Source organism: Furipterus horrens, unplaced genomic scaffold (assembly GCF_987537825.1).
Source record: "Furipterus horrens unplaced genomic scaffold, mFurHor1.1.pri manual_scaffold_4, whole genome shotgun sequence".
NCBI classification, from domain to species: domain Eukaryota; kingdom Metazoa; phylum Chordata; class Mammalia; order Chiroptera; family Furipteridae; genus Furipterus; species Furipterus horrens.
In genome coordinates, this window is record NW_028327174.1 from 53321452 (window position 1) to 53344118 (window position 22667).

Consider the following 22667-nt stretch of genomic DNA (forward strand, 5'->3'; position numbering starts at 1 on the left):
CCCCCGGACAGGACCCCCTTGAGCTCGTCCCTCAGCTGCCACCATGAGCGGTAAGGATGAGTCCACTCCAAGCTTAGGGGTGGTAGGGAATGAGGGGGCGCGCGCGAAGGCCGACCGGGCGGTCCCCGCCGTGAGGGGGGGCGGGCGGGAGGCGGCGGCGGCGGCCTTGGTCCCGCCCGGGGCGGAGGGAAGGGAGGGAGAAGGGGCAGTGGCGGGGCCTCCGAGGAGGAGGGGGATGGGCCGCCCGCCCCGGGGGAGGGGGCAGAGTGGCCTCTCCCGCCCCCTGCCCGCCCCGGCCATGGGGGGACGGGCCTTACCCCCCACTACTCCGCCGCCCGCCAAAGGCTCCTCCTGCCAGGGGCTGGAGCCGCGGGGGCGGCCCGAGTGGCGCAGGCCCCGCCTGGGCCAACCGCCTCCCTGGTCCGCCCTCTGGTCGCCGCCTGCCCCAGGGCCCTCCCCACCCTTGCTAAGTTTCCCCTCCCCCCCACCGTCCCGCCCTTTCCACGCCCCTCACCCCGAAACCGCCCTTTCCCTCAGGGTCCGCCCTTAGTCCGCCGGAAACCTGATTTCTAATCCCTGAACCCCTTTAGATCCTTAACCAGCATTCACAGATGTTTCCCCACTCACTTTTTATTCCTTTTCTTCTTGCCTCTTTTTTCTTGTTACTTTTTATATTTGAGTTTTTCTCCATCTCCTTTGACCCAAATTTTAGCAAGCTTCCTGTCCACTTACATGTTTTTTTGTCTTTTCCCTCCTGGATACTTTTTTTTATTTTGAAACTCTCAACAAGCCCACGTCCTTTCACGTTTTCTATACCAAAAACATATTTTCCGTGTTTTCTAAGTTCTAAGTGTGCAAAGGAGAAATGAGACCCAGTTTTGGCATCACAGAGCATAGTTCATGTCCTACACGTTCTACCACTGTCCCTTCCCCATCCATTTCCCCTCCCCACTGGCTCCTTTCACCTTCCTGTTAGTCATGTCTGTTTCCTCATAACCTCCTTTACCCTTCCTCACCTTACCCTGTTCCTTCCCTCAACTTGAAATTGTTTATTTTTTAATTCTCTTTAGACCAAGATCACTCCATGGATGAAATGACAGCCGTGGTGAAGGTTGAGAAAGGAGTTGGTGGCAATAATGGGGGCAATGGTAATGGTGGTGGTGCCTTTTCTCAGGCTCGAAGCAGCAGCACAGGCAGTAGTAGCAGCAGTGGAGGAGGAGGAGGACAGGTAAGTAATGATTAGGACAAACTGGGGAGGGTGTTGAGAGAATGGATGTCTTTTCACGGAATAAGTTTTAGGCAGGGGCTAACCATTTTATAGATAGGGAAGTAAGTACAGAGAGACAAGTGACTTGGATATACCCCAAAGATGAGAATTTTTGTTTGTTCTTTTGCTCTTTGTCTGCACTGTTTTGCTATTTATTTATTGGATACTGCCTCTGAAGCTGGCAGCTGGATGTCACTAAACTAATTCTTTTCCTTTCATATTTTGGCTAGGAATCTCAGCCATCCCCTTTGGCTCTGTTGGCAGCAACTTGCAGCAGAATTGAATCACCCAATGAAAACAGCAACAACTCCCAGGGCCCAAGCCAGTCAGGGGGCACAAGTGAGCTGGACCTCACAGCTACTCAACTCTCACAGGGTGCAAATGGCTGGCAGATCATCTCCTCCTCCTCTGGGGCTACTCCTACCTCAAAGGAACAGGGGGGCAGCAATACCAATGGCAGCAATGGCAATGAGTCTTCCAAGAATCGTACTGTCTCTGGTGGACAGTATGTTGTGGCTGCCACCTCCAACTTACAGAACCAGCAAGTCCTGACAGGACTACCTGGTGTGATGCCTAATATTCAGTATCAAGTAATCCCGCAGTTCCAGACTGTTGATGGGCAACAGCTGCAGTTTGCTGCCACTGGAGCCCAAGTGCAACAGGATGGTTCTGGTCAAATACAGATCATACCAGGTGCAAACCAACAGATCATCACAAACCGAGGAAGTGGAGGCAACATCATTGCTGCTATGCCAAATCTTCTCCAGCAGGCTGTCCCCCTCCAAGGCCTAGCTAATAATGTCCTCTCAGGACAGACTCAGTATGTGACCAATGTACCGGTAGCCCTGAATGGGAATATCACCTTGCTACCTGTTAATAGTGTTTCTGCAGCTACCTTGACTCCTAGCTCTCAGGCAGTCACGATTAGCAGCTCTGGGTCCCAGGAGAGTGGCTCACAGCCTGTCACCTCAGGGACTGCCATCAGTTCTGCCAGTCTGGTATCACAAGCCAGTTCCAGCTCCTTTTTCACCAATGCCAATAGCTATTCAACAACTACTACCACCAGCAACATGGGAATGATGAACTTTACCACCAGCGGATCAGCAGGGACCAACTCTCAAGGCCAGACCCCCCAGAGGGTTAGTGGGCTGCAGGGTTCTGATGCTCTGAACATCCAGCAGAACCAGACATCTGGAGGTTCACTGCAAGCAAGTCAGCAAAAAGAGGGAGAGCAAAACCAGCAGTCACAGCAACAACAACAAATTCTTATCCAGCCTCAGCTAGTTCAAGGCGGACAGACCCTCCAGGCTCTTCAAGCAGCACCATTGTCAGGGCAGACCTTTACAACTCAATCTATCTCCCAGGAAACCCTCCAGAATCTCCAGCTTCAGGCTGTTCCAAACTCTGGGCCCATCATCATCCGGACACCAACAGTGGGGCCCAATGGACAGGTCAGTTGGCAGACTCTTCAGCTGCAGAACCTCCAAGTTCAGAACCCACAGGCCCAGACAATCACCTTGGCCCCAATGCAGGGTGTTTCCCTGGGGCAGACCAGCAGCAGCAATACCACCCTTACACCCATTGCCTCAGCTGCCTCTATCCCTGCGGGCACAGTCACTGTGAATGCTGCTCAACTTTCCTCCATGCCTGGCCTCCAGACTATTAACCTCAGTGCTTTGGGTGCTTCAGGAATCCAGGTGCACCAGCTTCCAAGCCTGCCATTGGCTATAGCAAATGCCCCAGGTAAGGCTTTAATTTTTTGCATTTATTTCCAGAGTTAACTAGCATCTCAGCTGAAACTGTTCATTCCAGAGACAGGACTAGAACCCTTAGGGGGGGTAACACTTTCTTGAGGCAAGTCGATTAGAGAAATAGCGACGATTGTATTTAAGTCATTTGGAACTGATTTAACAAACTTTTTTTTCCGGTTAATTTGATGAGAAAGGAGCATTTCTGGGCAACGTACTTCCAGGGCCTTTAATACTACAGAACAGGGATTGCCAAATTTTCTTTTTTTCTTTTTAAAATTTATTTTAGATAAAGAGGAAGGAAGAGAGAGAACAAGAAACATTGATTTGTTGGTCCACTTATGTATGCATTCATTGGTTGATTTTTGTATGTGCCCTGACCTGGGATACAACCCACAGTCTTGGTGTATCAGGATGACACTAACCAACTGAACTACCGCGCCAGGGCCTTGACAAACTTCTGTAAAGGGCCTGATAGTATATATTTTAGGCCTAGTGTGCTACATATGGTCTCAGTCCATATTTTTTATTGTTGTTTTTGTTTAAAAAGTTTTTTTTTTTTAATGTGAAACCATCCTTAGCCTGAGGACTTCATTTGGCCTGTAGGATTGACTCATATAGGATAATATTTTATTATGAACGTGACTTATTTATAGGACAGTCATTTTTTATTTTTTAAGATTTTATTTATTTTAGATGGGAAGGAAGGGAGTCAGTAAGGGACAGGAACATCGATGTGTGAAGAGAAACGTGGGTAGTTGCCTCTTCCACATCGCCAACTGGGGACTTGGTCAGCAACTCAGGCATGCGCCCTGAGGAGGAATCAAACTGACAACCTTTTGCTTTGCAGGCTGGTGCTCAATCCACTGATACCTCTCACGAAGAACTGTAATTCCTAAATGAGGGGAACCGTGACATAATCGACTCTAGAAGGATTTATTTAAAAACAAAATAAGTTCTCTGGTTAATCTTTAGTTAACTGGAATATTCTACTCTGAGCAAGCTGATTACTCAAGGTTTAATTTTTTTTACTCCTAGTTACCTTAAAAGTCCATCTACCTCCCATTACACTAATGTGTATTTTTAATAAACTTCCTAGGTGATTCTGATACTTCCTAGATAAGAGAATCATTTCCTAGACTGCTTTGAAAGCAGTGTGTGATTGAGAAAGGGAGTGAGTCCTGGAATGGAATGGGGAGGTGGTATTGAGAGGAGTTAGGAATAAGGAGAACATGAAAGGGGAAAAGAGTGGTCAGAAAAGAACTATATATATATTCAGTCATTCACACTTTCTTTTTTTCCCCTTTTTTTAAAAAAAAAAATTTATTTTAGAGAGGGATGGAGGGACAGAGGGAAACAATTGTTGTTCCACTTATATGTGCCCTGACCAGGATTGAACCCGCAGCCTTGGTGTATCAGGGCGACACTTCATCAACTGAACTACCTGGCCAGGGTTTCAGTCATTGACTTTGAACTGAGTTTTACAATTGGTTAATTTGAAGTTTAAACCATATCTATTTTAAAAGGTGATAGTCTTTTTAGAATTTATCACTTTAAATTCCATTGTAAGGTAGTTAAACTTTACTAAAGCATGATAAAAGGATACACACTTTTATATTCTGGTGTGATACATAAAAATCAGGATGGGAAGTTAATATCATTGAACTTCTAGTTCTTTTGGAATATATGTGAGCATATGAATTGTTTACTTTTTTTAATAGTGTTTTCATTCCATTTAGACTGGTTCTTATGTAAGTGAGGATAACAAATAGGCAGCCATATTGCTTTCTGCAGTTTTGGAAAAGAGGGGGTTGGGGGTGGGTGGGTCAAGTTTCCTAAACTTTCTTCACATTCTTGTGATGTGTTTAAAATGACTACATTTTGAGCTTTAACAAGACAGTAATTTTCTTAGTGATCTTAGATGAGAATTTTGGAGCTGGAAGGGACCTAAGAAATCATCTAGTAGACTGCTTTATTTTCTCAATGAGGACAAGGACATTGAGATACTAAAAAGCACTTACGTGGTGAGACTGCAACCAGAGCTTGGGCTTGTGGTTAGTTCTAGCCTACGGCATTTCATTACCTGCTAGTTTGAAGTTTGCACTTGAGAAATCCTTTAGATTGTTAAAAATGTGTATCTTTGGTTCTTTGAAATTTAAGTTCTAGAGCTGGCAAGTGTTTTATAGGCTGGAAACTATGAGGAAATTTTAATAGAAACTGAAATTAACAGCCTGGAAAAGTAGATACTATCTGGGTAATCTACATTAGCATGTTTGTTTTCTCTTTGCTCTGAGGTTGTATCCAGAAGTTTGCTTTTCTTCAAAGGGAAGCAAAGCTGTGGGATTGTTCCCATTAATAATAATCTGGATCCTTACAATTTCTGAAAGATTTGTAACTTAAGCTCTAAGGGATAGTTAAGAGGCACTCTCATTGCTAAATCATGCTCTGGGGAAGTCTGCCATTTAATATGTCATAGGATAGGGCTACCTAGTTGTTATTGATGGTCTCTGAGTTCAAAAAAATGCATGCCTTTTTGTAATGTAGCAACAGCTTGACATTCACTAATAAGAAGAGGCACTGAAAGACCATTTTGTGAGAGTTGAGGTTGTTTGTTTCATTAATAGTGGTTTCTGAAGATACAGGTTTCCTTTCTGGTTAATCATACTTGTGCAACTTTTTTTTTCTCCCGTTTTTTCCCCCTTCAATTTATCTGACTTCATTCTAAATGAAAGGTAATAAAATTATTTCCTTGAAGCTTACTGCTCTTCAGCTGTTGCTTGGCTGCTACAAAGTGTCTCATTTTACCCTCTTTTCTGGTATACAGTTATTTTACTAGAAAAACTCAATCTCTTGGCATTGGTAGAATAGATAGCACCTACAAAGTGGGACATGGTTGTGAAAGACTGCCGCTTCCGTGGTGTTCATTTGGTCTGTTTACATTTATTATTTTTTAAAAATAATCTTAAAAATTCTGAGCTCTCCTCTTGGCTTTCACTTTTGTTTACTTCTGTTTGCTGAATACACAGGCAAAGGCACAAACTTAGAAACAAACCAGCCACTTCTGTATTCCTGTGTTTTTCATGGCTCTGCCCCTGGTGGGTGGTAGTAAGGAAGGGACCACCCAGTAAACTAAGTTTAGTTTCGAGACAGTGAAATATCTATGGGCCCTTAATTTTTGCCTTATTTTAAAATTACCAGCAGTGTGTGTTTGTGTTTTTCAACACCCTTTACCCTTCATCAGCACCCTTTCCTCTCATTTTGTAGTCACACTCATAGATCTTGTTTTTTTTCAGTTTAAAGCTTCAGGGTCATCGTCCCCCACCCCCCACTCCCCGGCGCCCCACAGCAGGGGGGTAAGTCCTGAAAGCTCTTACCCCAGGTTGAGTGGGGACTGGCTTTGAAAGACTGAGTTTGTGACTTCGTGGGAGTTCTGCCTAATAAAGACTGCAGGACAGGGCTTTGGCAGGAGAATAGAACACATTTCCTTGATGGCTATAATTCACTCAAGAAGCAAATTTCAGGCACTAAAAATAAAAATTTCACATCTGTTTGGTTTTATTGGGGTCAGGAAAATGTCTCCTCTTAGAAGTTAAGTTGAATGTGATACCAGAGTTGGTTTGCCAACAGTGTCACTAAACTTGGGGTCAGATTGCTGAGACCTAATTTGTTTAAAACTTGTATTGTAGGCTGGTGCATTTGAACATTAGTGGTAAGTAGGTTTAGATGACTTAAATGTGTTCAAAATTATTCTAGTGCAAAAGGTCATTCAAGAGAATTTTCTATTTTAAAATAAAATTTATCAAATATGTTTCTGCATCATCTGCCTTTATCAAATATTATATTTGTTTCTTAGGGTGATGTTAGTGTGCTTTTTAAATTATTTTAAGTAGAAAAGGTTTCCTTTAAAGCCTAGGTGTCTTGATAGATCCGAAAAGACTGTTTCAGTTGCTCCTATTTATTCATTCCAGTGGCTTTCAGTAAATGACGTCATTGTTAAATCACGTTGCATTGTGTAATGTGGCCATTTTAGTTCTTAATTAAATAAAAAGAGCACAAGGCTGCCTAGTGTTTCAGAAAACTTTAGTATCTGTTCAGTTCTCATATCTCCCTTTCCTTTTAATTGTTCCGCATTGTAAAGTAGTATGTAAATGTTACCACTAATAATTTAGTTCTGATCATTTCTTACTTCTAATTGTTTTGCTTGCCCTCCTTGAAAATGTTTTAAAATGTAAGATGAACATCTAGAGAAGCTTTGTACAAGTAATGCTTTTCGTAAGTAATGCTTTGTAAGTTACTTATTAGATACCTGTAAACAATGCATAATAATTAGTTGAAACTTTCACTTTGTTGTTTAATTGAAAAACAAGTATATTTTTCATATTTCTCACAGAAGGTGTGTCTTAATAATATCTTACAGAAAGTGTGTCTTAATAATAATTACTTTTTCTCTAATATTTAACACTATTATACAGACCCTGGTCTGTGGAAGGATTATTTTAAAACAGTATGATTATATTGTTAATACTATGCTAGGTTTTTAGAATTGTTCTCCGTAGAAGACCCTGAAAAAGTTTCTATAGAAAGAGTATTTTTCAGAGTTGGTTGCAAATCTAGGCTGTAATCTTTATTATATTTTTATTATTTATTTATTTTAAAAAATTTTATTTTTATTTGTTTTCAGAGAGAGGGGAAGGGAGGGAGAAAGAGAGGGAGAGAAACATCAATGTGTGGTTGCCTCTTGTGCACCTGCAACTGGGGACCTGACCCGCCACCCAGGCATATGCTCTGACTGGGAATCGAACCGGCAGCCCTTTGGTTCACAGGCCGGTGCTCAGTCCAGTGAGCCACACCAGCCAGGGCTGGGCTGTAATTTTTATTTGTACTTTTGCTCCAATGTTTTTAAAACTGAATGGTTTGTGGAAACAGAGCAGTACTACTTGTTTGACAAGTTTGGATGTGCCTATCTAATTTATCTGAATTCTTCTCATGCTGTATTTGTGTACAAAATAAACAACAATTTAATAATTTCAGAGGAGTTAAAATATAAAATACCTAGGTCACGACAAAGACTTGCCCTTTAAGAGATGAGAGAACTAAGTTAGAAGTCTATATACATCTCTGAAGTTTTTAAAAAAATTTCTCATAGGCAAACAAATGTTTTTTGCTAGTAATCTAAAGTTAAATGCTATTGAGATGTATCTTTAAATTATTCAGCCCTGGCTGGTGTGGCTTGGTGGATTAAGTGCTGGCCTGTGGACCAGGGAGTAGCTGGTTCGATTCCCAGTCAGGGCACATGCCTGGGTTGCAGGCCAGGTCCCTGGTTGGGGGTGCACGAGAGGAGACCACACATTGATTTATCTCTCTTTTTCTTCCTCCTTTCCTCTCTCTCTAAAAATAAATAAATAAATTATTCAGTATGTTCTTCATTGAATTGTCCCTGTTTTGATAGCTTAAAAGTTACAGTTCTTGGCAGACATATACAATTAAACCAGATGCCATGGTAATAGCAGTTAAAGTGACTTGCTAGAGCTGGAAACCTTTCTCCTCCAGTACCTTCATTCTGACGGAACCTAAGGTATAGAAAGATTCAATAACTTTTCAAAGATCAATGACAAAATTTACAGTGACAATTTATTTTTTAAAGATTTTATTTATTTTTAGAGAGGGAAGGGGAGGAAGAGAGGGAGAGAAACATCAATGTGTGGTTGCCTCTTGCGCGTCCCTAACTGGGGACCTGGCCTGCAACCCAGGTGTGTGCCCTCAACTGGAAATCGAACCTGCAACCCTTTGGCTCACAGGCCAGTGCTCAATCCACTGAGCCACACCAGCCAGGGTGACAAATTTTTTTACTTCATATCAGGGTCTTTTCTATTCCAAATCACTTCTATCAAGTAGAAGAATAGGTTTGGTTTTTTACCCTATTCAGTAACTTTACTAATATTTGTAGTCTAAAACATATATATAATAGCGGGGAAAAAGAAGCAGAAGGCATGGTTAATCAACAACTTCTTTACAAACTTTATTACTATTCAGAATTTGTTGTAACCAGATTAATTTGAACTTATTTAAATAAATGAAGTATTGTATAAATAATGATAATGAAAACTGATAATGAAGGGAGGAACAAGATGGCAAAAGAGAAATCAAAGATGTAATCAGCCTTCGAACACATGAAGATCAGCTGTGTCTTATGGGGGGGGTACAAGGAATATTACCCTCCCCACTTTACAATAAGGAAGATGTGATTTGTTTTCCAGACTGTTCTTATTTTTTTCCCTAATATATTTGAGATATTTTTATAGCAAACTTTAATCTCCTTATTGCTGTCTATCTATTGTTTTTCATGTTATTCTGGAACTTCCCTTTCAGGGCTTTCCTTTCCTTACCCCTTCCTTTCTGTTGTATATATGGTTTAACAACCCTTTTAAAGACTATAGAGTGCAGTTTTGTCCAGGTCCTCCTACATAGTTCCTGGTGGTGTATCTGAAAGTACTTAGAATTCTTTGGCAGCTTCTTGCTCTCATTAAAAAAAAAAAAGTATTTTAATTTATACAGACCATTTGTCTTAAAGAAGGTAAAAAGCCCATAGCCCTGAAAAGTATTTGGAAATTTTCCATGTTATGAAGAAATTTCTTTGGTTTGGTGTTTGTTTAAAAAAAATCTGTTGGCATTATCCGGTGTTGAACGGCCTCCTGTTTAACCTTAAATTCTGTTAAGAAATTCAGTAATATTCACAGTTCAGTTAACTTACTGATACATAAGCATTTGCTGAGCACCAGTGTACTTAGTAATATAATTGCCTCCAGCAGGCTTAAGAATTAGATACAAAGTTACAGTAAAAATGTGTTCCAATTTTTGGTACTTCATGCATAGATAAATAAGCAAAATTTATGGTGTGTCAAATATGCTAGGCTCTTGGAATTCGTTGAAACAGGTAATCTCCCTGCCTTGATAGTGCACCCGTCAGTTGCTGTTGTGCTATAGTTACATACACTTAGTACACTTCATACAGCTAATCCTGAGAGTTGCAGCAAAACACAGGGGCAGACAAAAGCAGGTTTACAGTTGTTCATATGAAAAAAGATATAATTCAAGAATAAACACTTTCACGTACTCACAACTGTAAACCTATTTTTGCCCACCACTGTATATGAAATAATAGGGCCACAAGTATTTTGAATCTGTACTATAGCCTCATGGTACTGTTATATATTGTCAGGTTATTTATTTTTTATATTTAAAATGCTATCATGTCCTTTAATATCTTTTTAACTGTTTATCCTTTTACTTATAATTTTGGCTCAAGTTTATAAAAGCAGATGCATGGAAAAGAGGGAAGAGAATTGCACAAATATTGTGATTTACTTAATGGTATTTTTGTTCACTCTTAAATCCCTAGCATTTACGTATTTTTAGGGAAAAATTGTTTAAAATGAATATGAAAAATAAGTTATTTTTAAAATAATTACTTTTAATTGTAATAAAAAGCACATAACAAAATTTATCTCTAACCATTTCAAATGTACAATTTAGTGGTGTTAAGTATATTCACATTGTTATGCAACAGATCTCTAGAACGTTTTTCATCTTACAAAACTGAAATGCTATATCCATTAAACTAATTTCCCTCTCCCCTCACCCTTTTGCAACTGTTATTCTGTCTGCTTCTGTGAATTTGACTACTTGAAATATGTCATATAAGTAGAATCATAGGGTATTTGTCTTTCTGTGACTGGCTTTTTTAATTTAGCATAATGTCCTCAAAGTTCGTCCATATTACAGCATGTGACAGGATTTTCTTCCTTTTTAAGGCTGAGTAAAACTCCATTGTGTTCTTTTACCATATTTTCTTTATCATCTGTGATGAAGATTTGGGCTGTTTCTACCTCTTGGCTGTTATGAATAGTGCTGCTGTGAACCTGGGTGTGAAAATATCTCTTTTGAGATACTGCTTTCAATTCTTTTGGATTATATCCAGAAACAGGATTGCAGGGTCACATGGTAATTCTATTTTTAATATTTTGAGGAAATAGAGTAATTTAAAAATTTTTATTTATTGATTTTAGAGAGAAAGGAAGGGAGCGAAGGAAACATTAATTTGTTGTTTGACTTATGCATTTCTTGGTTGAATCTTCTTATTTTTTTAAAGATCTTATTTATTTTTAGAGAGAAGGGAAGGGAGGGAGAAAGAGAGGGAGAGAAACATCAATGTGTGGTGGTCTCTCGTACGCTCCCAACTGGGGACCTGGCCCACAACCCAAGCATGTGCCCTGACTGGGAATTGAACCGGCTACCCTTTGGTTTGTAGGCCAACACTCATCTACTGAGCCACACCAGCCAGGGCCCTTGGTTGATTCTTGTATGTGCCCTGACTGGGGAATCAAACCTACAATCTGGGTGTATTGGGACAGCACTCTAACCAACTGAGCTACCTAGCCAGGGAGAATACATTAATTTTTTATAACTTTGCTTTTAGATTCTAAAAACAAATATTTTTAGAAAAACTTATTCATACTATGTTTTCGGTCAGAACTACATTTTAAGCTTTTTATTTTTAAGAGGGAAAGAGAAACATTGATTTGTTGTTCCCCTTGTTTATGCATTCATTGGTTACTTCTTGTATGTGCCCTGACAGGAGATTGAACCTGGAGCCTTGAAATATTGGGACTGTACTCTAACCAGCTGACCTACCTGGCCAGGGCCGTTTTAAGCTTTTCTATCTGAACAGTTTTCTTTAAAGATTATTTCCAAGTTTTCGAACTAGTGGGGCAAGATCATTAATACTTTGTATCCAGCTGCTTTATATTATTTAAATCTTGAATATTTGTAAAGTAAGATGCTTAAAATGGAGCTCAAGGGTTGAGACTTGAAACAGGAATTACTGCTGTTTAGGATTGGACAACAAAATTGTCATGAGATACAATGTGTTTGAACATGCTATTTGTTTATTTACATACCTTTAAATCCTCACTCAAGGACATATTTAGAGAGGGGGAGCGATTGAGGGAAGGAGGGAGGGAGAGTGAGAAACATTGATGTAAGAGAGAAACATCACCTAGTTGCCTCCTGTGTGCATTATGACTGGGAATTGAACCTGCAGCCTAGGTATGTGCCTGGACGAGCCATCTGGCCAGGGCATTTATTCTTAAATCATTCTTAGTTACTGGTAATTGCTTATCTCCTTGTTTTAATTACTTAAACGTAAGAGACCACAGAAAGCAAGGATGGTTTGTTGCTGGCAAGCATTTCCCTTTTTGACATTAATTAAATGACACTGCTGAGCCCTAGAAAATGACAATTGTCTTCTCATTCCCAGACAATGAATATTCTCATCTCTAGCTTATACGGATGCTTAGGAAACTGCAGCATGGCCAAGCATCTTGGTGTAATTAATGGTAATTAATATTTTAGTCAAATGCCTGGTCAGAGCATTTTTTTTTTTTTTTAAATTTCAGAGCTTTTTTTTTTCCAGAGCTGTCTTAATAAAACACTAACATATAATCACATTGTATTATTTTTAACTGAAATGTGAAACAAATTTAGATGCATCTAGACTTAAATTACTATGGTTCTTTGATTTATTCCGGAAAACATTCTGAGAACTAATTGACTTAAGTCTTAAAACTTCTATTGCACTAATCAAAATGGAGATGTTACAAAATATTATCATTGTATCACATAATCTAGATGTGCCTTACTATAAAAATGTAAAAAATAAGCATTTAAACTTAAGAAACACATGTCATGGGGGTTACATGAAATAGGAATCTTCATTTCCTGCACTTCTGTGTTGGTATTGAAAATTTTTACTCCATGGACTATTTGGTTTTAATCATTGGTTTGCTTGCAAAGGAATTTGATGCTGTTTAAAAGTGTTAACAGCCAAGAAATTCTTCTCTTTCCAGAATGCTAAGTATCAAACTTAATACGAACTCTTCATTTTGTTTAGCTCCCTTAAAGCCTCAATACTGCATATAGCATTATTCAGAATGATTTCCTTAATGAGAATGTTACTGAAGGGCTACTAATGTTGCATCATCTAAAGACCCCTAATTCAAGCAAAGTATCCCAGGACCCAAATAGAGGATTGTTTGGAGATACATGGCACTTTGCATGCTTTACAAGATTGTACCTAGAAGGCGAAGATATATAAAAAGTATACCTGGAAAACACAAGCTTTCTGTTCACTTAGGAACTCAAGTTTCAAAGGCTTTTCTAGTTTTGATTCAAAACTACCATGAAGCCCAAGCTGAAATGGAGACCTACTATTTTACATGAACCGTTCTGTTTATAAATTATTTATATTGTGTCATGTCCCTTGTTTTTCAATACACTCTTCTACCCTGTCCCTATTTCTTTTCCCAATCTTCGATGAGACTTTGGTATTGTGAACAAACTCAGGAGCTTACTGAAGAGTACTGATTTTCTTTCCGTTTGTTGTGCTGCTTTTATGAGGGGAAGTGAAATGACTCTTTGAAAGTCAAATATAAAAATCACAAAATTGTTGGGAAATTTTTTGGAATGAGTTTTCCACTTAGTACTTTCTTGGATAGGAAGTTGTAGATGATGAAATGTAAGTGGGATCTTAAATCTGAAATCCCATTTTTCTTTTTTTTTATGTACTGTTTTTGCAGATGAATATCTCACATCCTGGGTAATACAGGTTGAATGGTTTAGTTATGAGTATACTTTTTAGTTCATCTGATGGATGAAATAACTCCAGCTGTGAAACTAGCAGTAATTGATTGAAAATCCTTTGTGAAAGAAAAAGAAAGCTTGTCCTGAATGAGATATTTAGTATGCACAGAAGAGTTACCACATGGGATTTGGAGGAGACACACTAGGGTTCAAATCATAACTTTGCTTCTTTCCTGGCTATGTGATTTAGGGGAAAGTTCTTCATCCTCTCTAAGCTGAGGTTTCTTTATCTGTAAAAGATGGTTAATATTAATATTTACCCCCATGGGATTATTAGAATTAGATAAGATATCAGAGCACATAATAGGTGCTCGACACTTATTAGGGCCATCTCAATAAAAATTTCATTCCTTGGCTGTGGTGGTGTGGCTCAGTGGATTGAGCACCGGCCAGCCTATGAACCAAAGGGTCGCTGATTCGATTCCTGGTCAGGGAGGGAAAAAAAAAATTCCATTCCTTGTAGTCTTCCCATCCAATTAAAAGTAGGATTTTAATCACTTCAAGGTTGCTCTTCCAAGTTGTTGAACGGTCCAAGCCTTTACATTCTTTCTTGCCCATTATATTCCTTGTCCACCAATGTAGTCACTAAACTACCTTGACTACCAAAGGAAGTAAATTCCAGCCAGTATGCTTTGTTCTTTATTGAGCCATTCTGGTAAAAATGGTAGTTGACAGTAGAAAAGGTTTTTAAATTTACCTGTCCATTTTCTGTTTCTTTATCGTTGGTCTGGTTTTGAACTTGGTGCAGAGCATGTGCCTATGCTTTTCTCTACAAACTGTGTGCTAGGAAGATATTCTCCTTGATAAATACTTTGTTGATACCCCATCTAATGATAATTGGGTTTCTCAGTTTCCTAGTTCAACAAATTATTTTTCTGTTCCTATTTTTTACGAATTGTTTTATTTTCTGTAAATTAAAAATATTTTTTCCTTTTACCTTTACTAAAATACTGTTTTAACTTCCTTTTCCACTCTCAGCTAATTTTGTTTCATGTATCACTATCCCTGCCACACCCCCAAAAGGCCCAGCACTTCAAAAAAGATTGTGAAATAATTTTAGGCAATTAGAAAGGACAATACAATTACACATATTATTGAAGCTCACGAAATTGTCTAACACTTAAAAATTTTTTTTAATTAAAATATTTTATTTATTTATTTTTAGAGAGGGGAAGGGAGGGGGAAAGAGAAACAGTGATGTGCAAGTGAAACATCCATCAGTTGCCTCTTGAATGCCCCCAGCTCGGGACCTGGCCCACAACGCAGGCATGTGCCCTGACTGGGAATTGAACCAGTTGACCTTTCAGTTCTCAGTCTGGCACTTAATCCACTGAGCCACACCAGTCAGAGCTCTTGACACTTTTTTTATAGTTTTATTTTTTATTATTATTTTTTTCCATTACCATTTATCCCTTCTATGCCCTCTTTCACCTCCACCCATCCTCCTCCCCTGCATAATCACCACACTGTTGTGCATGTCCACAAGTTTTTTCTTTTTTCTCTTAACACTTTTTAACATTTGCAGTTGAACTCTATATGGTTTTATTAAGTAATGATTGTTTTGATTGTGTGTATGTATGCGTTTACTTGCTTTAATCTTTTTTGAAAAATTGATTTTAGAGAGAGAAAGGAAGAGAGACAGAGACAGAAACATAAATTTGTTACTCCACTTACTTATACATTCATTGGTTGCTTCTTGTATGTGCCCTGACCAGGAATTGAATGTGCAATTTTGGCATATTGGGAAGATGTCCTAACCAACTGAGCTACCCAGCCAGGCTGAGTTTTCTTGTTTTGTTTGTTCACCTTTTTTGGGGGGGGGGGGGTAGGGGTTAACATTGATTTTAGAGTGGAAGAGAGAGGGGAAGACAGAGAAATATTGATTTGTTGTTCCACTTATTTATGCATTCATTGGTTGCTTCTTGTATGCCCTGACAGGGATCAAACTCACAATTGTGAGTCAGACAACACTAACCCTCCCAGGGCTACTTGTTCATTTGTTGATTTTTGTTTTATATCATTTGTTTCCAAAATTTCACTGTTATAAACAATGTTGTGATGAGCATCCTTGTTCATACTCTTTAGATTAAAATTCTGTAAGTGAGCAGTTGTACTCCTGGGTATATTTCTGAGAGAAATGAAAACATATGTCCACACAGAAAATTGTACACAGATATTTAGAACAGTATTCTTCATAATAGCCAAAAGGTGGAGACAACCTTAATGTCTAATAGATAAACAAAATATGGTATATTTGTATGATGGAATATTATTCAGCCATAAAAAGGAATATATTGATACATGCTATAATGTAAGTGAACCTGGAACACATTGTGCTAAATAAAAGAAGCCAGATAGAAAAAGGTCATATTTTATTATTTCACTTGTATGAAATATCTAGAAGGGAAATTCCATACACAGTGGTTGCCAGGAGTATAGGTTGAGTGGTGGGCATTGATCTTTTTCTGGGAAGATGATAGTTTTGTTTTTAAGTTGATTCATTTTTCAGAGAGAGAGAATGAAATCTCTATTTGTTTCTTGTACATGCTCTGACTGGGGATAGAACCCGCTGCCTTGGTGTATTGGGACAGTGCTCTATAACCTACTGAGCTACCCAGCCCGGGTGGACGATGAAAGTGTTTAAAATAAGGAGAGGTGGTAGTTGTCCAACATTGTGGATGTACTACATGCCACTGAATTTGTTATATGACTTTAGCCTCAATAAAAATTTTTTTAGAAATCTAGTGAGCCAAAGGTTTTACACATTGAATGTTTAGAGTTTACAGCTAACTTGAATTTCAGAAATCTAGCAATTTATATTCCCATTGATACTGATCTTTGCCAGTATGTTATGGGGAAAAAGATTCTTGCTTTACTTAGCATTAGTTGATTATTAGAAAATTAAATATATTTTTATTTGCATTTTTTTCTTGTGAGTTGCCAGCTTTTATTGTTTTTATAATACTTTATTTTAATAATTCTTCTTTTAAAAGTTAATTTTTTTATCCTCACCGTAGGGCATGTTTATTGATTTTTAGAGAGGGGAAGGGAGGGAGAGAGAGGGAACGAAACATTGATTGGTTACCTCTGATATGTTCCTAGTCATGTACCCTGACTGGGAATCAAACCTGTGACCCTCCTGTTGACAGGATGTCACTCCAACCCACTAAAGTACACCCTTCGTACACCCTTCAGGGCTGTTTATAAAAGTTTTAATAGTTTTACTCATTACTATTTAACAGTTTTTTTCCTGGGTAGTTTCTTATTCTTTTAAGATGAATTTCACACATTTTGTTAGGTTCTCCCAGTAAGTCCTTCTGGGATTTTTATTTTGATTAACTCATAGTACTTTCATTATTTTCTATGAGCCAACACATTTCTTGCTAAATTTAAGCTTAGTATTTTGTTGCTGCTGTGAATAAGATGTTCCATTTTATTTATTTCTTTTACTTAAGGATTTATTTATTTTTAGATAATGGGGAAGGGAGGGAGAAAGAGAGGGAGAGAAATACCAGTGTGTGGTTGCCTCTCGCACGCCCCCAACTGGGGACCTGGCATGCAACCCAGGCATGTGCCCTGAGTGGGAATCAAACCAGTTCACAGGCCAGCACTCAATCCACTGAGCCACACCAGCCAGGGCCATTTTATTTCTGACTGGTTCTTATTTGTATATAGGAAACGTATTGAGTTATGTGTGTCAATTTTACAATGACTTTTACTATAATCTTGTAACTTCTCCTAGGTTTTATGATTTTCAGGTCATATTATCTACAAATAATTTTACCTATTTCTTTCCAGTAATTATATGTCATCTCATTCTTGTTAAATAGTAATGGTAACAGTAGGGATCCTTGTTTTATATCTCACTTTTTTTTTAAATTTAATTTTACTGTTTTTCTATTACAGTTGTCCCATTTTTTCTCCCATTGCTCCCCCATGACCCAGCCCACTCCTTCTCCCACAGTCATTCCCCACCCCGTTGTCTATGTCCATGGGTAATATATTATATATCACTTTTTAAGGAGTGAGTTTTAATTACTACATAATAGTCTGTCAAAGCTGTTTGCTACAATTCATTATTTCTCTCTGTCAAATATTCAGGTGATTTCAGATTTTCCTCTTATTTTAAAAATAAAATGAAATAGAGCATATAGTTTTCTCATTTTGAATTGTTTTCTTAAAATAAATCCTTTGCCCCTGGCTGGTGTGGCTCAGTGGATTGAATGCCAGCCTACGAACTGAAAGGTCACCTGTTTGATTCTGGTCTGGGCACATGCCTGGGTTGCGGGCCAGGTTCCCATTTGGGGGCATGAGAGAGACAACCAATAGTTGTTTTTCTTGCACATTGATGTTTTTCTCCCTCTCTCCCTTCCTTCCCCTCTCTCTAAAAATAAATAACGCCTTTTAAAAAAATAAGCCCTTCGGAGTTGGTTTGCTGATTCATTCATTACATAATATTAAAAGAACAGGGACTTTAACTCCAAATATATTAAATTGAATTACTTATTGCCATATTAAGCAAAAGTTGAAAGAAACCAATACAGGAAAATATGTTACTTTCGAAACACCTTCTGTCCTTTTGTCATACTGTCATTGGCAGTTTAAAGCAATGATGTGTTTTTGTAACATTGGTATAAATGAGAGTATCTGCTTTTATTACTTATCTAGTAATCTGGACTTATTAAGACAAGATTAAGTTTAGTTCTCATATTAAAAAGTTAACTTAGAGTTTATGTTTGTGGAGGTGTTGAAATGTCAGCTGTAGTATATCAGATTATATAATTGTACTAGGGGCATTAGTCATGCATAAACTTAGGGAGCTTGTCATTAAAAGATACCTAACATGTAAGTGCTTATTTACACAGTCACTTCAGGGATCTCAGGATGGTGCAGATCTGAAGTTACTTGTTTAATGTTAATTCAGATTTTTATGCATAATGTAACTATATTATGATTACAAATAGATAAATTTTATTTGTGTATATGAATAATAAGAGGAAGATGAAAAAGTGATAATAGTTAATTTGTTGGGGTAGTAGGATTTTGGATGTTCACCACCTTTTTGGATTCCATTACTGTAATGTACTATAAATACATTTAAAAAATCATATTCACAGAACATGATAGATGGCTACTATTACTCATTTTTCTTCAAGCCTGACTAGAGAATTAATTTTGTCTTGTCAGTGGGGGACAGTCTTTAGGATTCTTGAGTGCTAGGTACTTATCTTTCCCTATACACATCTCTACATTGCTTCATCATTTTTTCATGGTTTTATTATCACACAGCATCTCATTGCTATTATTTTATCTAGAAAATTTTCTGAAAAGATGAAATTTAATACACACTGTTTCTCTCTCCTTTCAAGACAACACCCTGTATTCAAAACAGTTATTTCTGCATTACTAATCAGACACAAGCTATTTTAAATGGGAGTCGTGTATAATTTAAAGGCTCCAGTCTGATTATCTGTTTTTAATGGTAAATTCATTGTTTAGAAAGAAAATATTAGATGGCTCTGTGTTTTATGTTTTTTCTTTTACAGTATTCTTTTACTGCTGCTATTTTAGAAACATAATTAAATTTGATGTTATAATTCCCTTAGGTAAATTTAAAATGATATACTGTGAGTGGAAAGGGTGTTATGTATGTATAGATCGGAGAAAAAACATTAAAAGTATATTTAGCCTGCCTTTTCTCCCCCCTAGTATACAGTCATTTATTGAGTTATCTCCTGTGTGCCAGAAACAATACTAGGTACACTTTATTAATTTATTAGTTAGTCCAATATAATTAAATTCTTTTTGATGATGAGGAAGGTAAGGCTCAGGAAGGTTATCCAGCTAGTAAGTGGTGAAACCAGGGTTTAAACCTAGGTCTGTCTGGCTACACCATTATAGTGTATAATGGCTTTTATTAATTTTAATTATTAGAGGCTCTTCAGTAATTTAAAATGTCAGTTTTGATGCAGATGAACAGCCCAGAAAGTCAGTCAAAAGAACCTGATTTAAAACCCAACACAGGAGATTATGTTTTTTTCTCCTTTAATTAGGGAAATGATGGAGACATGAAGTAAGTCCAAAATTTTATCATTTTATTTTATCACTTTCCTGCTTTTACTAAACAACGATATTCTTTTAACCTTTATGCCTCTCTTCCATGGCTTTCCCCAGGTAAGTATATATTATATATTTAAATGAATTTTAAATCATGGCAATTTGAATAATAATACATAATTATAACTAGTTTGGAGAAAGATGTTAAAATGAGTCCCTTTCTCCAGGAATCATCACTATGCTGAGAGCTGGGGAGAAAGATCATTCTTGTTTATTTCTCTGTCTTGAAAAACAATTTTCACTATAGAATAATGTTCACAGAAGTGGGAAATAGGTGAAAATTTTGGAATTTAGAAAAATTTCATCCTGTCACTAATGATTACATTTTTAAATCTGGTTTTTTTGGACATGAAAAATAGGGACATCTGTACCTTTGGGTTAATGATGGATAAAAAGCTGGAGTGTTTAGAAAGGAAACATTATTAAAGCATTAAAAAAATCTTGTTTTGATGGAGAAACTGCTGAATTATACATACTCAAATGGTCTCCCATTTAAAACCTGTCCTCCCACTCTTTTTTTTTTTTTTTTTTCTTAAACCTCTTGCCTAGGAGGTGAACTTTACAGTCACCCATCTATCACTTAATTACAGTGACATCTACTGGTGAGAGCCTTTGCCATCACTGTGCTGATTGCCTTGCACTTAGGGAAAGCTACCCATTTTCTGAGATATGAAAAGCCAGTTCCTTAAGCTCTAAAAAACTTAATGTACCAGAAAGGGGAGAGATGTGTAGGCTGGTTTTTTTTTTTTTTTTTTTTTTTTTTTTTTGCTATGTAGGTATTCTTAATTATAAAAGTTATAATCACATTATGAAAATATGAGGAATAGGAAAGAGAAAAAACAAAACTAATAGCATTCCCCATCACATTCACCAGTTTGGTATGTTTTATTCTACCCTATTAAATTTTGATATGTATTTCTTTATCATAGTTTTATTATAATATGCATGTAATTTTTTCCTTGGTTCAGTAATATGGCATAAGCATTTCCCCAAGTTGTTATATTTCACTTAACCATAAATTTTACTGACTAATATATTCCAGTAGGTTTCTTAACAATTTCGTTAATGTTTACATTTTAACCCATTTCTTACATTGCTATTATAAATAATTTATTATTTATTGTAAAATTTATTATTTTTTCCATTACCATATATCCTCCCCCATACCCTCATTCACCTTCACCCCGCCTCCCTATAAATAATTTATTGATGAATGTTTGCTTGAATGGCATTTTTCCAGTTATGAATGTTAACCTTTCCCTAAAGGTTAGTTTTTATGTTTTTGATGTTAAATATTTTTCCTTTGCTTGTTTAGAAGTTGTATCAGTTGATTTATTTACTGGCATGATAATATTTTTGCCTGAGATTTTTAAAAATAAATAAATTTATTGTTTTAAAAATATGCTGAAAGTAACTTCCTTAAGCTCTTTTTCTATACAGATGCTTTCCATTTTTATGTTAAATGAATTTATTTTTTTTGTGATTTAACGAGTTAACATAAAATACAAAGATGCCTTCTAAAAGTTTAATATTTGTTTTCATATTTAAACATATGTATGTATTTAACTTTATTTTTTTATTATATTTCATTTGGAAAAATACAAAGCAGGTAACCTATTTAAAGAAACCAGTGTTAGTATTTTTTAATTTCTTGCCAGTCTTTCTTTCCAGACATTGAACTTTATCTGCCTAGAATATTTTTGAAGTATGACAGGGGTGGAGGTAGCTGAAATTATTTTGAAAGTAAGATTTGTGTCGAAGCCTCATGACATCCAGATTTGTTGAACTAAAATATTTTCCTTCTCCCTACTTCTGGGATGAGCCTCCCCCTGCAGTGTAGGTTGTTTCTGTTAGTTCTTTCTTGTCAATTCCCCCTTTGCTGCTTTTCTCTCTTTGCCTTCTTGCCTTTAAAAAAGAAATTTAAACTATAGTTTGCTTTTTAAAACAGATTTATTGAACTTTAATTCATATAATTCACCCATTTTTAATGTACAATTCAAAGGATAAACAATGAAGAAATTAAAATGTACAGTTCAATAGATTTTAGTATGTTCACAGAATTGTGCAACTACCACTACAATATAATCTAGGAATATTTTCATCACTACAAAAAGAAACACCACATGGTGCATTGGCTGTCATTTCCCATTCTCGCCCCTCATCCCCAGTCCAAGGCAACCACTGATCTACTGGCCATTTCTGTAGGTGTGCCAATTCTGGGCATTTCATATAAATGAAATTATACAACATGTGGTCTTTTGTGACTAGCTTCTTTTGTATAGCATAATGATTTCAGGATTCATCCATGTTGTTCCATGTATCAGTTCTTAGTCTTTTTTGTTGCTAAATAATATTTCATTGTGTGAATATACCACATTTTGTTTATTCATTCATGAGTTGGTACACATTTGAGTTATTTCTAATTTTTGGCTATTTTGAATAATGTTGCTATGAATTATTTTTTAATCCTCACCCAAGGTTATGTTTATTGATTTGAGAGAGAGAAAAAAACATTGATGTAAAAGAGAAACATTAATCGGTTATCTTTGGTACATGCTGGGACCGGGGATCAAACTCGCAACTTATGTATGTGCCCTGACTGGGAATCAAACCCTCTACCTTTTGGTGTACAAGACGATGCTCCAGTCAAATGAGCCACCCGGCCAGGGCTGCTATGAATATTTGTGTGGACATAGTTTTTATTTATTTTGACTATGTACTTAGGATTACAGTAACTGGGTTAAATTCAGCTTTAATGAGTACCTTAGTCTGTATCTTTGAAAGACCTTAAACGTATTTGTTGCCTTTCTTTTGTTTATATCCCTGGCCGTCTTAGT

At 37.2% G+C, this 22667-nt stretch overlaps 1 protein-coding gene across 1 annotated transcript in view; it reads left to right on the forward strand.

Annotated features, from left to right (window-relative positions):
* SP1 (Sp1 transcription factor) overlaps positions 1-22667 on the forward strand; it is a 39573-nt gene continuing 16906 nt past the window's right edge. The window contains exons 1-3 of the mRNA XM_090273259.1: positions 1-50; positions 1071-1228; positions 1498-3010. Coding sequence (XP_090129385.1) covers positions 44-50; positions 1071-1228; positions 1498-3010 — 1678 coding nt within the window. The 5' untranslated portion in view covers positions 1-43. The remainder of the gene's footprint in view (positions 51-1070; positions 1229-1497; positions 3011-22667) is intronic.